Source organism: Trematosphaeria pertusa, assembly GCF_010094035.1.
Source record: "Trematosphaeria pertusa strain CBS 122368 unplaced genomic scaffold BU26scaffold_4, whole genome shotgun sequence".
NCBI classification, from domain to species: domain Eukaryota; kingdom Fungi; phylum Ascomycota; class Dothideomycetes; order Pleosporales; family Trematosphaeriaceae; genus Trematosphaeria; species Trematosphaeria pertusa.
The window spans coordinates 2,733,197-2,746,471 of record NW_022987215.1 but is presented as its reverse complement, the minus strand read 5'-3'; the positions used below and the strand labels follow the sequence as shown (position 1 = coordinate 2,746,471).

At 55.9% G+C, this 13,275-nt stretch overlaps 4 protein-coding genes across 4 annotated transcripts; 2 read left to right on the top strand and 2 right to left on the bottom strand.

Annotated features, from left to right (window-relative positions):
- Nucleotides 1-111: 111 nt before the first annotated feature.
- On the top strand, nucleotides 112-4,236 carry BU26DRAFT_480570 (TPR-like protein). Its single transcript, XM_033825710.1, has 2 exons — nucleotides 112-1,836; nucleotides 1,882-4,236. The coding sequence occupies exons 1-2, from the start codon at nucleotides 190-192 to the stop codon at nucleotides 3,940-3,942; spliced, it is 3,708 nt and encodes a 1,235-aa protein (XP_033687716.1). The 5' UTR covers nucleotides 112-189; the 3' UTR covers nucleotides 3,943-4,236.
- Nucleotides 4,237-5,068: 832 nt separating this feature from the next.
- On the bottom strand, nucleotides 5,069-7,748 carry BU26DRAFT_539245 (mitochondrial intermediate peptidase-like protein mitochondrial precursor). The gene has a single exon (XM_033831501.1). It carries the CDS (start codon nucleotides 7,689-7,691, stop codon nucleotides 5,301-5,303), a length of 2,391 nt encoding a protein of 796 aa, XP_033687715.1. The 5' UTR covers nucleotides 7,692-7,748; the 3' UTR covers nucleotides 5,069-5,300.
- A 144-nt stretch (nucleotides 7,749-7,892) lies between these two features.
- On the top strand, nucleotides 7,893-9,050 carry BU26DRAFT_549225 (uncharacterized protein; the record flags this gene model as incomplete). Its single annotated transcript, XM_033831985.1, has 3 exons — nucleotides 7,893-7,919; nucleotides 7,968-8,075; nucleotides 8,137-9,050. The coding sequence occupies 3 exons, from the start codon at nucleotides 7,893-7,895 to the stop codon at nucleotides 8,755-8,757; spliced, it is 756 nt and encodes a 251-aa protein (XP_033687714.1). The 3' UTR covers nucleotides 8,758-9,050.
- On the bottom strand, nucleotides 8,872-13,136 carry BU26DRAFT_480559 (MED14-domain-containing protein). The gene is made up of 2 exons (XM_033825709.1): nucleotides 11,884-13,136; nucleotides 8,872-11,834 (listed from the first exon to the last, which is right to left on the bottom strand). Exons 1-2 carry the CDS (start codon nucleotides 12,637-12,639, stop codon nucleotides 9,276-9,278), a joined length of 3,315 nt encoding a protein of 1,104 aa, XP_033687713.1. The 5' UTR covers nucleotides 12,640-13,136; the 3' UTR covers nucleotides 8,872-9,275.
- Between the last annotated feature and the right edge of the window lie 139 nt (nucleotides 13,137-13,275).

Sequence of the window (13,275 nt, the reverse complement as noted above, 5' to 3'; positions counted from 1 at the left end):
CGGGACCAGACGAGATCTGCCAAGCCAAGCGAGATCGCCGTCACGTGGGGAAATTCTCCGAGCTAAACTCGCTAACGTTCGCCAAGCGCGCCAGAGTTGCCTCTCTACCAAACCTCGTCCAGCGCAACTCATGATCGCACGCTAACCAAGACATTCAAACTAACAGGCTTGTGGGGAGAGGAAGCAGGCATGAACTCGAGTGGTGGCTTGTGGAATAATCAGTGGCCTGGGCGACAGCCTTCAGGTGCCAGGCGATTTTACCCTGTCGCAGGCACTTTCTCGGATGTCCAGGCAAATACGCCACGGCAACCCGGACACACCCCGATTGCCCAATATGTCTCCCCGCAGCAACTATTCCAGCCGCCTCCCATTCCTTTCACCAGTGGGGACTTCCAGCAGCCTCAAGTCCCGTTCTCTACTGCAGCTTATCATGAGCAGAGGGCTTTTGCGACGGCCGGGCCTGTTGTCCATGAGGGTTATATTCCGGCTCCTGGCCACGAGGACGAAGATGATGCAACGTATCCAGCCTACCCGAGTGCCTGGCGAGACCCTCTATTCTTCAACCGCGGGCTTCGGAGCTCGAGCGACGAGGATAGCGAAGAGGAGCGTGCCTTAGCCCTTGAAGAGGAGCGCATTCTGTTTGAAGTTGCCGAGAAGAATGACCGAGAAGAGGACAGGGACTTTTCCGTGTCGGAGGAAGACTTAGACGAGGACCCCGACGAACTGCTACTTGACGAAGAGTTTCACGATGAAGACGAGTCTCAGCCGAAGCGGGGGAGGCCTAAAGGCAGAGGGACTCGAGGAGGTCGACGCGGCAGGCCTTCTATGCGAGCCAGAGGAGGACTTCGTGGTTCAGCGTCGACGAGGGGAAGGAAGCCAGTGAGGCCTGGCAGACGTGGGAAGCCCAAGGGCAGACGGGGGCCCCGCCCAATTGCCGATCCGGGACCTCAGTTCAAGGACTTGCAGCGGCTGGCTAACGAGGCGTACATGCGAAGCGACTACTCTGATGCTATCCAATATGCCGAAAAAGCGATCCAGCTCAACCCAGAGATTTTTGTGGCACACAACATGCTGTCAGAGATCTATGCGGCAATGGGCGAAGAACACAAGTCTGTGCAAGCTCTAATCGTTGGTGGGCCCACCAAGCGAGACAAGGACCTCTGGTGGCTCATCATTGAGCGCGTGGAGAAGATCGACCCGAGGAAGTACCCTTCCTATACTGAGAAGCGTAAGACTGAGATTATTCTCAACTGCCTACAGTCTATCATTTTGCTTGAACCCGAAGACTACGAAGCGCGCAGCCGGAAACTGGAGGTAGAAGCCAAGTTGGGACGCATTTCTAAGTGCGTCAAGCAGTGTCGAAAAATGCTAAGCATCAAACCGCACGAGTACGATATCCTGAGGCAAATGGCGGTTTTGGGCACATCGACACCGAAACAAACCCGCATTCATCTTTCCAGGATCATTCAATGCTACGAAAATTCCATTACTCACTTCCTGGCTCATGACCGGGACCCCTCAAACAGCAATCTGGACTGGGCTTTGCTGAACATCTACCTAGACCTCCTGGACCTCGCCGGAGACTACGATCGTGCACTGTCCCGTCTGAAGATGCTCTCACGGTGGAAGCAGAACAGAAAGGAGGAAACGTACTGGGACAATCAGGAAGACGACCGGGAATTCGACCTCGAAGATGTCCCGAGACGGATAGCTGTGCCAGAGTTTTCGCGCACCTCTCATCGAGCTAAATATGGAAAGACCCTACCGATGGAGATTAGAGTGAAAATGGGGCTCTTTCGCTTAAAACAAAACCCGTGCAAATTTTCCGAAGCGATGGTAAGCTTTGGCCAGGCATTTGTGGAACCTCACTGACGTCTGCAGCACCATCTCGAAATCCTTGATCCAGCCGACGACAGTCCCGACGCTCTGCTACGGGACTACCCGGACCTGTTTCGCCTGGTGGCCGATACCCTCCATGCTACCGGCTATAATAAGGACGCCTTACGATTCTACGAACCTTTGTATAAGCACGAAAGGGGGGAACTTCGTTTGAGAAGCTTTCTAGGGCTGTACACCTGCTACATAAACTTAGGCGAGGACGACAATGCCCAGGAGATTGTTGACATCTTAAAGGATTGGAATGCAGAAACTCTCGACGACCTTACGATCCTGGCAAAGTTCTTCGAAGATATTGGAATGCAAGATGAGGCAACTCAGCGGGCAGAGACTGTCTATCGGAACAGAGGGGCCCACCGTTTACGAAGGATAGGTTTCAAAGGATACACCAACCTCTTGCAGTACTTCTTCAACCAGAGAAAGCAGGCCCGAGGAAAGGATGTAATTAGGAAGAAGCGAGCCAAGAAGCACATGAAGAAATTGATGGCTGCTACAAGGCCCGAACAGGACTCCGAGAACGAGGAGGACATGAGCGAGCTCCCATCCCTTGGCCCGCTGGACGAACGGCCAACCCAGGGCCTTTTCAGGTCGAAGAAACCTCTATCTACTGGTGGACCTAAAACGTTCCTCCCTGTTGAGCCGGAGACGCTCGAGGGTACAAACGTACCAATCGATGCGATTGATCGCAGATTATTTCGGAGCAGGCTAGAGAAGCTTGCCAGCGATTATGCGGATGAACTGAAAGCGGCAAGAGCCCAACACAGAGAGATTGTGGCTAGTTTTGGGCGACTGGACGAGTTATGTGACGCCGCAGACGCTGCGGACCAAGCTGCCGCTGCCGAATACATATCAATCAGCCGCGAACTTATCGAAGAGTATTCCACCTTCGACCTCTTCTACTCCAATCGGCGTGAAGACTTCCAGGGGTACTTCCGACGAGTAGGGTCCGGTGATCTATGGAAGGATTCAGCTTTAATGATTCTCGCTGTGCAAGCGAACAGGGCGGAGGATGGCGAAAAAGAGCTGGAGCTCTCAGAGAGCCCTGAGGTGGTCCCACGGGAGTTTTACGGCATTCACTTCGATAAATGGGCCGACGTATTTGGCCGTTATGCCCTTTTACTCGCCCGCCAAGGGGAGAAGGACCGGTGCTTTAGCGCTCTGGACGTTGCTATCCAATCGAACATCTTCCACCGGTCTCGGACCTACCACCATTTGCTCGAGCTCTGCCGCCTCGCTTGTGCTCTAGCAGTCGATGACTCGCTGCAAGCGTCCTCTGCAGTTCGCTGGCTCATGCGTACGTACCCCTTTGGTACTGAGATATTCCGACTGTACGGCGCTGTGAACCGCCTCTCCTCATTTGCAGAGGGTTTTGCCATGGGATCTACGGCGAAGGCACTCATGCGATATATTAAAACGATGGACTATGTCTTGCTTACTCCAGAGCAGCGCGTTTGGTATAATTTTCGGGGCGACGATCGCACGCAATGGATGCATAACGCTATTTCGTCTGGCATTACGGACTACGTCAAGGACCATGACCCGGCTTTATTTGCACTGTTTGCTCATGTGCTCAGTTCCAGTGGATCCTACATGGCAGCTCTCAACTACTATTTCCGCGCCTTTGCCATCACGCCTGAGGATCCAACACTGAATCTCTCGATTGGCATGGCCTACCTCCAACATTCAATGAAGCGACTGTCTGAGAATCGACAATTCCAGATTCAACAGGGTCTCGCGTTCATAAACAGATACTATGAGCTGAGGACGAAGGACAGTGTCCCCATTCATTGCTCGGAAGCGGAGTTCAATGTAGGGAGGGTCTGGCACAGCCTCGGCCTCATGAGCAACGCTGTCGCGTCTTATGAGCGATGTATTGCGTTGAGTGAGCGTGTGCAAGAGGAGGCAAGCGATGAGTGCAGAGATGGTGATTGGGGCGTAGAGGACTTTGCGACGGAAGCCGCCTTTGCTATTCAGGCTATTTACGCCGTGAGCGGGGACTTTGAGGGGGCGCGCAAGGTGACGGAGACGGTTCTCGTTATCGAGTAGGCTTCCTTGCCGCTTTCTTTGAGCAGTAGCTTCGCCTCAGGGGGTCAGATGAGAGTCAGAGAATGCCTGTGGTTCTACTGTCCACGGATCATTGCAACGGACTACATGAAACGCAGGTTCGGTGTTTGTAATATACCCCCCTTCATTTCCAGCTGTGGACGGCGTGACTGGGGTTTGAACCGTGGCGAGTGGGGGGCTTGCATGCGTGGAAAGAGCGGTCAAGGCTGTCTTGCTCAGAGAGATCTCATAAACGGGGGCCTTCAGATCTCACGGCGTCGATCTCATGCACTCGCGTTTGCTTCTCCAAACATGCAGATGCATCGCTGGGGTGGCGTTTCCACCTTGGCGAAGATGAATGAACATGTCGTCTCCGATGTCCTGCTGCTTGCCATGAAGTGCTATTGCGGAGCACGCTAGCAAATTTCAATTCAGGGCAATATGACTTCGGTTGGAGCATGTAGCTTCTCAAGCCACGATCTCAGAGTTGGCATCTCTCACGCTGTACTCCAGCAAGTGGCTTTGCGTTTGGGGATGGCAGATCTCGTGCTCATCTCGCATATGCGTTCTTGTGCTACGGAAACGACTTCGCTGCATCTGGGACAGTAGCTCCCCGGCTGGGTGGCCCAGATGAAATATGAAGGAAGTCGTACAAGTTCCCGTCGGTCGTTCCACGCCACAGCAACCCCACTCGTCGCTGCTACGTTGCACACAGATATGGGTGACCACCCCTCGTGCGACTCCGTAGTTGTGACTTCAATCTCGCGTCGTGAGCTCAACTTCCTAGTGGTAATAGCGAGGTTTTGCTTGATGTAGCACCGATGAATGGCCAGTAGTAGTAGTAGTAGTAGTAGTAGTAGTAGTAGTAGTAGTAGTAGTAGTACGAGATTTGAAGTTCCTAGATGGAAGAGTACACGTAACAGCGGCGGAAGGACCGTACCACTGTACTTGGAACACTCGAGGTCGGAACACGGCGGCGGGTGGGATCGAGCTCCTGGGACGGGATACTGGGAGTTTTGTGCGAGCACTGCTAGCGACGAGTCAGTTGGACCGAGTTGCCCGAGTAGGTATTGACTTCCCCGGCGGCGAAATGACTAGCCACTGAGCCGATAGATGCAAGTAGAAGTTACGACAGACGCGCAATGGTGCTGCTAGTGTACAGTCTATTCTCTATACAAGACCTCTGTGGAGAAGGTCGATGGATGAGTACGCCGCGTATCCCTGCGATGCTATGTATATCTCACCACTTTTTATCCTCCGTCATACAGAAAAGTAAAAGGACCCAAACCGCTCGACGGGTAATTCTTACAACACCGGATGCGCCACATGTTGAGCTTCCCGCATCCGCGAATAACGCCCGACTACCAGGACTCCCTGACGCCCCATCTCCCAACCTCCTTCATCGCCTCCTTCCCTCCTTCTGCCAGCCGGGCATCACCCAACACTCCAGCAACACACTTCCATCCATCTCTGCCCCCACCCCACCTCAACACTTCATTCTTATACTTCTCTCCGTTCACCCTCTCTACACTACCTCCCTTCCCGTCCTTCTGAAATACATCGCTCCAAATCTTACCGGCGATCGCACGATCAAACAGGTAGCTGTAATATGTGGCGCCGTAGCCAAACAAATGGCCAAAAAAGCCTTGCCAGGCAGTACCAGCGGGCTCAGGGATAGAAGCATGGGTATTGTATATGTCGTGGTAGACTTTCGTGGAGTCGAAGCTGGAGGAGAGCGGGAGCGCGGAGTGGTATGCTTGATCTAGCATTGCGAGTAGAATCTGTGCCTCTGTTTCTGCTGGTTGCGTGCGCACGTCGATGGCGAGCCGCTTTTCTAGAGCGGACATCGGTAGCGGGACGTCAGTGTCCCAGTGGCGCGCGTAGAGTGCGAGGACGTCGGGGCAGGATGCGAAGTGCTCCATGAGGACTGACGGAAGTTCTGCGAAGTCGGTAGCGCAGCGAGTTCCGGAGACGTTTTGTAGAGGGGTGCGACCGAGGAACGAATGCAGAGCGTGACCCATCTCGTGGAATAGAGTGCGCACATCGTTGAAGTTGAGTAATGTCGGTCTCGGATATTGATGCTTTGAGAAATCGCAGATCAAGGCTATAGTGGGAAGCTGGAAGTAGGAATCCGTCTCCTTGTTGTATGATACAGCCATGCCATCAGTGGCGGCTTCCACAGGAGAGGAGAAAGGATGAGACATTTGCGACATGTCCTCGATTTCAGACTGCAATATCTCGCGCGAACAGCGAAGGGTGAAGTGTGCTGGGTTTGGTGTCTTGCCCTCACGGGAGAAGAGATCGCAATAGAGGACAGCGACATGACCATCCCTGTCCGAAACAACGTCCAGTCGCCGCACTCCATCGTCCCAGACCTCACCGGGTTGGGTTTCGCGAGGTACAAGCCGGATGCCGTAGAGGCGGTCGAAAAGGCGCGAGAGACCTTGCATGACGGTGCCGACGGAGAAGTAGGAAGAGAGGAAGTCCGGTGTCCGCAGTTTGGTGTCCATACTCGATAGCAGCTTGTGGGTGTAGTAGAACTTATCCCAGGCGTTGATCCTGTCGGGGAAATTGTCCACCTTCGCGTCGCCTCTTTTTAGCTCCATCAGCTCCTGTAGCTCTTCGTTGACCAGCCGCTTATTGTCCTCGACCAAGGCACCCAGGAACTGGTTGACGGCTTCGGGGGATTTGGCCATCTTGTTCTCTAATGTCATATGCGCGAACGTCTCATATCCAGACAACTTGGCCAGCTCTGCCCTGTCCTTTAACATCTTCTCCAGCCGAGTTATGCTAGGCTTATTTGCCGTCCGCACCGCCATGTAGATATCTCTTCTCACATCGGCGTCGTCGACATACCTCAGAGCCATCTGTGCCTCGTGGTGCATAGTGCCGATCTTGGTCTCGCCCCATTTGGTCAAGGCGCGTACCATATTCGGTTCTAGCCCTCTCATCCGCTTGCTATCGAACCTCAAATAGCTGGCCTCGGGCGCCATTCTTTCCACAAACTCGGTCCCGACATGGGCGATCTCGCCGCTCAGCTCTACAAAACGCTGCCTAGCCCCTTCGGGCAGCTCAATCGCACTCCTCGAGAAGTCTTCGATTAGAATTTTGGCAACGACCCTTTCCTGTTCGCTCCAGCTGTCCCACACCTCGGGTATCGCGGACGCTTTCTTCAGCTGATCGTTGAGCACCGTCGTAGTATTGAGCTGATTCATGTACTGAAACATGATGGTATAGGCCTTGCTCGCAGCATTCTGCACCCTTCGGTCCGGATGCGTTCCCCTCACGAAGTCGGCCAGATCAATGACCCTGCACAGCAGATCGCTCAACCGGTCCAGCTCCCGGACCATGCTCCTATAGTGCTGCACCGTGTGCGCCCTGCTCACTTTTTCCACCACGGCATTGCATCGCGACAGCGTTGTGGACACGAACTCGAGGAAGCCGTCCGGGTGCGTGAGGTATCTGTTGCCGACGATGCCGGTCGGTGGCTGCTTCGTGGAAGCGCGCGAGAAGTCCTCCCAGAACCTGGCATTGTCGAAGATGTTGCGCAGCGTATCGTCGTCGTCCTTTGCGCGGCCCGTGGACAGGCCGTAGAGACTCGAGGCCGGGGGCGGCGGCACAGGCTCGCGTGCGGTCGCTGCGGCGGCAAAGGTGCCGTTGAATCGGCGCGGGCGGTGGCTCTGCCTCTGGTGCAGACAGCGCGAGCATATCCATGGCCGTGTCTGCGCGCGCGCCGCAAGCCGCATGAGCATGGCGGGCTTGACGGGCAGGGCAGTGCGGTGCTGGCCGGGAGGGGGTACAAAGGGTAGGAGATGTCGATGTCGATGTCGTCAGGCTGCGGCAGGGCAGGATGAGACCAGCGCCGCGTCCGTGCGCCGCGTATCCTTTTGTCCCGGAGCGCAACACCACGCCCTCTCACGACGTCCATCCATTGCGCCTTCGCCTCCTCCACTATGGCCTTCAGACCGCTGCTACGGCAGGTGCGTGTACTCCATCGACGTGCTGCGATGCTCTCTGACCTCCTCCAGCGCGCCCTCGGCCCGGTCGTCGCCGCCGCCGCCGCCGCCGCCGCCGGTGCTGGCATCGTTGCGTCTCCGCGCATCCTCCATGCCGAGGAGCCTCCCGCAGACGCCTCCGTACGCCACTTTGCTCTCCAAACTGTATCTGACCTTGTTCTCACTGTGAGCCCCCCAACAGGACCGCAAACCCATCTACGACGACTCCCCCCTCGATGCCACCCTGCCGGCACCCGCCAAACCCGCCGCTCCGTCCACACCCCCAGCACCAGCCGGGTCCTACCGCCCCACGCCCACCGACCGCCTCGCCGTGCGAATCGGCCACGCTCGCATGGCCCTCTACGAGCAAGCCACAAAAGCCGAAGACGCCGTTAATGCCGCTCTCACCGAAACCCTGCGCCTGGAGCACTCCTTCACATCCACCATCCGCGGCCTCGCACCTCCCAAAGAGTCTGGCGAGAAGGTTTTCCCAGGTGTGCTGTATGTCCTGGTAGCCACTATGGCCGGCAGCATCATAACGCGGAACCGGAACATCCTGCTCCGAGCCACCGTACCTGCAGCAATCGGCGTGGGAGCTGCATATGCCGTGCTGCCGCTCACAATGAAGAACGTCGGAAACCTGGCCTGGACATACGAGGAGAGGTATCCCGCGCTCGCCGATGCGCATTTGAGGACAAAGGAACGCGTGACGCGCTTCTGGGAGACAGGGAAGGCCCATTCGGCCATGACAGTGGGCATGGTACAGGACAAGGTGGGTGAGACAAGGTCGAAAATGGAGGAGTGGGTGAAGAAAGGGAAATAAACCGTCTTTTCCTTGGATTGTTGATCAGGGTAAAGGCCCCTAGGTCACTGTAACTCACTGTACCAGTAGTTGATACAAGGGCTGGGCGCTCGTGCACGCAGTCATACAAGTCTTCATTTGTTACATACTGTAGCCCAGACCTGCGGTGCCGACATCGTCGTTTTGCAACATCAAAACACAACAGTGGACACATCACTGAAGCACTTCACGAACCTCCAGGCCACCAACAAGCACCAGTTCCCAAATTTTACCAAGAGATCCATTCGGGTCCTATAGTACCAAGCCTACAGTTCCCCGCTGGTCCCCCGTCCAAACTGGTCTATGATACAAATTAATGTAACTCCAGCTAATCCGCCATTTCCTGACGGGGGAATCAAACACCGAAAGCAAAACACCTCCCGGGTAGGCGTGAAACCGAGATTAATGGGATATCCTTATGCTTCCCACAGATTCTAATGAACTCAGACATTAGCTAAACTTCCAAAATGCAAGACTTTGTCCAAATGAGCCAAAGCTCATCAGTCGATAGTGATCACCTCGTGCTTGCTTGCCATTGCTGGCTTGCCACCCACATTACCGACCTTCCCGGGCGGCTGCTGTTGCCTGCTGTTTGGAGGACCGACACCGTTAGCCTTGTTCGAAGGACCTGGGCCATTGGGCTGATTGCGAGCTGGAACAGGTTTACTGTCGCCGTCGTTGGCTTCCTGCTTGAATCCACCTTCAACAGCGCAGCTGATGACCGTCTCGTGCAGCTTCTTCAAGGCAGCCGGGACCCCATCGATATCAGCCACGATACCTGTCCGTACCCCAAACCACCGCTCACCGGTTTCCTTGAATAGATTGTGCAATGCTACCTTGAGGGTCTCCGGTCGTTTGAGATTTGATGCGCGTTCCTGGCTGGGTCGCAAATCCGCCGGTTTTCCATCGTTGTCCTCTATGAGCCAGAAGACCTTGTCGTCCTTTGGTCGGAGGCGCACATCAAATGAGCATTGCGGATTGGCATACTTCAGGCGGTATGTCCCAATAGCGTGCGTACGTACAGCGGGGTTGCTCATATTGCCGGGAGCTAGGTTCTCGATCTCGTTGAGAGCGGATAGGATAGGCCGAGTCATTATGAGAGTGGTGCAGAAGCGGTCTAGGGTGGTGTTGTCGCCGAGATATAGATCTGCATGGGCTGGGTACCGCTCATTGACCATTTCGGTGAGGAGCGCGCGGATGCGATTATGCGGGTTGTTGTGTCCAAAATCCACTTTGATGTCGTCGCCCTTCCCGAAGTTGACCGTCGCCATGAGCGATTTGCCGTATTGGAATTGTACCTGCTGCAATGAGGAAGATTTGAGCGGCATTTTGCGCTTCTGGAGGGTTGTTGCGAACGAGCGAAGACGGTCCACGTCTCGCAAACGTGCCCTGAGTTCGGGGACAATCCCCTCTCCAAACGACGTAGATAGAAGGATTGAGAAGTTGCCGTCCTCGGAGAAACTGAAGTTGTTTTGTGGTGAGGCCGCCATGAGCTTTTTCATATCCGCGGCAACATCTGGCACCATCATCCCAGAGGCGATGTGCCACACATTGCGAGAGTCCGACCGTAGACCCTCGCACATAATTCGCAAGCCAGGTTCCAGCCATGGTGCTTCTCCGGGCTTGGTAGCAAGCAGATCTGAAGTCTTGACATGTAAAACCCAGCCGCGGACGATTCCCTGGGAAGCGCCAGGATGACGAGATGGAGCATACTCGTACCCAAGGTTGTATGGCTTGTTCTCCTTCTGGAGTTCTCTCGCAGTGACGTAGAAGGCAAGTGTGTGGAGGGCGATCCTTTCGATGCTTGAAGATGTAGCGCGGGTGATGGGCGGCGAGCGGCCCTTTTGCTTGTCGATGATCAAACGCTGGGCATACTCAATGGTGTTGCCCTTCGCGCCTATCTCACATATCCACCAGGATTCACCGGAGGAGGCTATGACGACGGCCAAAGCCCAGTTCGGTGACCAGCCACGAGGCCAATAGAAGGCATACTGTAGGACATCCAGCTTGACTGCTGCTTTCACGACGTCTAATCGCAGAGCTTGCCGCGCGACCTCTTGCCACCCAAGCTGCTGAGCGTATCTTTGGATGAGGTCGCGAAGTGACCGAGCAAGTAGCTGGGTGAGTATTGCACCGGTGTTGGATGCCTCCTTTGGGCGATTGATGGCGTTTTCCGCGGCCGCCGACTGGGCAGTGACTGGCTGCAGGATGTATCTTCCCGTCACAGATTCCACCGATATCGTCGCCTTGTTGACCGATGGACCCAGAGACGTCTCAAGCATACAGTCCGAGGGTTCGGTTTCGGATAGCGTCGCCTTGACGGTCATCCCCGCGTCGAGATTTTTGCGAGCGGCCTCTAGAAGGTGTCTGATATGGAGCGCTATTACTCGCTTCAACATTCGTTCCACGGACAGCTGCTTCCAATCAAAATTGAGGTCGACGTCCTTGACTTCCACGCCTTGGCGAAACCAGCGGACGGTCAGAGAAGGTATTGGCGGTCCTCGCCATGATACTCTGCCGTTTTGGGGCCTGTTACTCGATAAGCCGATCTCAATCCAGTTCTTTCTACCAGGCCTGTCCGTCCAGTATTGGATCACAAGCGATCGATGCACCGGCTCCACCTTGAGCGAGCCAGCCCAGCCAGCGCGGAGAAGCTCGTACGCCTGCGACTTGAGGACGGCAACTTTGTGGGTGAGGATGAAGTTGTGGAGGTGGTCAAAACATCCACTCAGACCGGATTGCGCAAGAATGCGATCTAAATGGAGCTTGAGGGTCTGTAGGAAGCGGCTTTGTACCGTGATCGAGGGCGCGGGCGAAAATAGAAGCCTTAGGTCGATGAAATGCCACTGGTCCGAGGCGTCTTCTACGAAGGAGATGACGTCCAGCTCGAACTCGTTATCTACGATGAAGGTCGCTCGTCCGGAATCCACCCGCCATTTTCGGAGATGGCGTGGGAGATTCTCATGCACGTTAAGCCGTATCGATAGAGATGTGTTCATGTATCGCAGCAGCTTCAGCGCCTTCTCGGAAGAAATGGGCTTAGGTGGGATGAAACCCATCTGCAGGCAGTCAGCCATGTGTACGGGATAGGCCGCGGGGAAGACGTACGTCAGGTATCCATCCCGCCTTTCCAGTAGCCAGGACCTCCAGCGCCGTCCTGATGTCGGGATTGTACTGCCTCGCATGATTCGAGAGCACTTTTAGGTTCTCTATCTGGAAATCCACGGCATCCATGAAGGTGCTCTGCTCTCGTGCCCACGAGAACAGGTCGATCAGTTTCGAAACATCGACTGCAGACTTCTTGCCCCACTCTGCCAGAACTAGCAGTTTGATAAACTTGGCCCTGTTGTCTTGCGCAAACCGCATCAACCATAGTTTCTTCTGCTTGTTCGCTTCGGAATTGTCTAGGCCGCCATTTGCCAATCCGTAGGGCCCGAGCCCGTTGGTCACGATGCCATTGGCCTGGTGGCTGGCGGGCACCTCGGCCATTGCCTGCAGGACGTCATTGAGGTCATTGTAGCAGTCTTGGGAAACGCGCAGAAGCAGCTTCGAGAGAGGATGATAGAAGTCGGAGGCGAGGTGCACGATTTCCGGCGGCAGTTGGGCCAACTGGTTCGGCGCAGACGCAGATGCAGACATAGAGGCGGGCGTTGGGACCGCGGACACGGACATGGAGGCGCCGTTTAGACTTGGAGTGTTCGCAGGCCCGTTCATAGCGACAGCGCCATCCATGGCATCCTTTTTCGGAGCGTTGCGCTCGCCATTGACCAGCTTGCCGTCGTGAGTGCGTTTCTTGCTTTCTCCATCTCTTGGGCCCGTGGCTCCGTCTGCGCCGCTAGGATTCATGGTGCGAATGCCTGGCATACTCTGGGCCTGGTCATGCAGCACTTCGGCGCGCGCGCCACTCCTGCCGCTCTCCACAGCCTCCCCGGATTCTTCCCCCGCTCGCTTTAGTGGATGCGCCGACAGTATCTTGACGCAGACGGCTCACGGCGCGGCGGCTGGGGCTGTCGCAACGGCGAGGGCGGCCTCCAGGTGCTGTCTACGTCGGCGGAGTCGGGTTGGCGCAGGCGCAAGCAGGCAGGGTGCGACCGTACGCAGTTATGTGCCCGCGGGGCCTTGAGGCGGCGGCGCACAGGGTGAAAGCAGACGTCGGCGGATGCGGGTGAAAGGGCTGGGTGCTGGCCTATCTCATCGTGTCGCCCTTGAGCTCCCGCGGTCGGTAGGCGCGCCGGCGAAGACAGAGAGAGAGAGTGTGTGTGTGTGTGTGTGCGAGAGAAAGCGCGGGCAGTAGACAGGGTGTCGCGGCTGGGGCGGGCAGGGCGGTGGTGGTGGTGGTGTTGGTGTTGGTGTTGCAGCGGGCACGGAAGAATGAAGCGTGGGAGGGCGGCGCGGCGCTGGCCCTGACGAGGTGCCCCAGCGGGCGGTCTTGGCGGGCAGTCCTTCGCATCAAACAATAAGACGCGCGATGGGCGAATCGGTGAATAGTAGGCCAGCGTG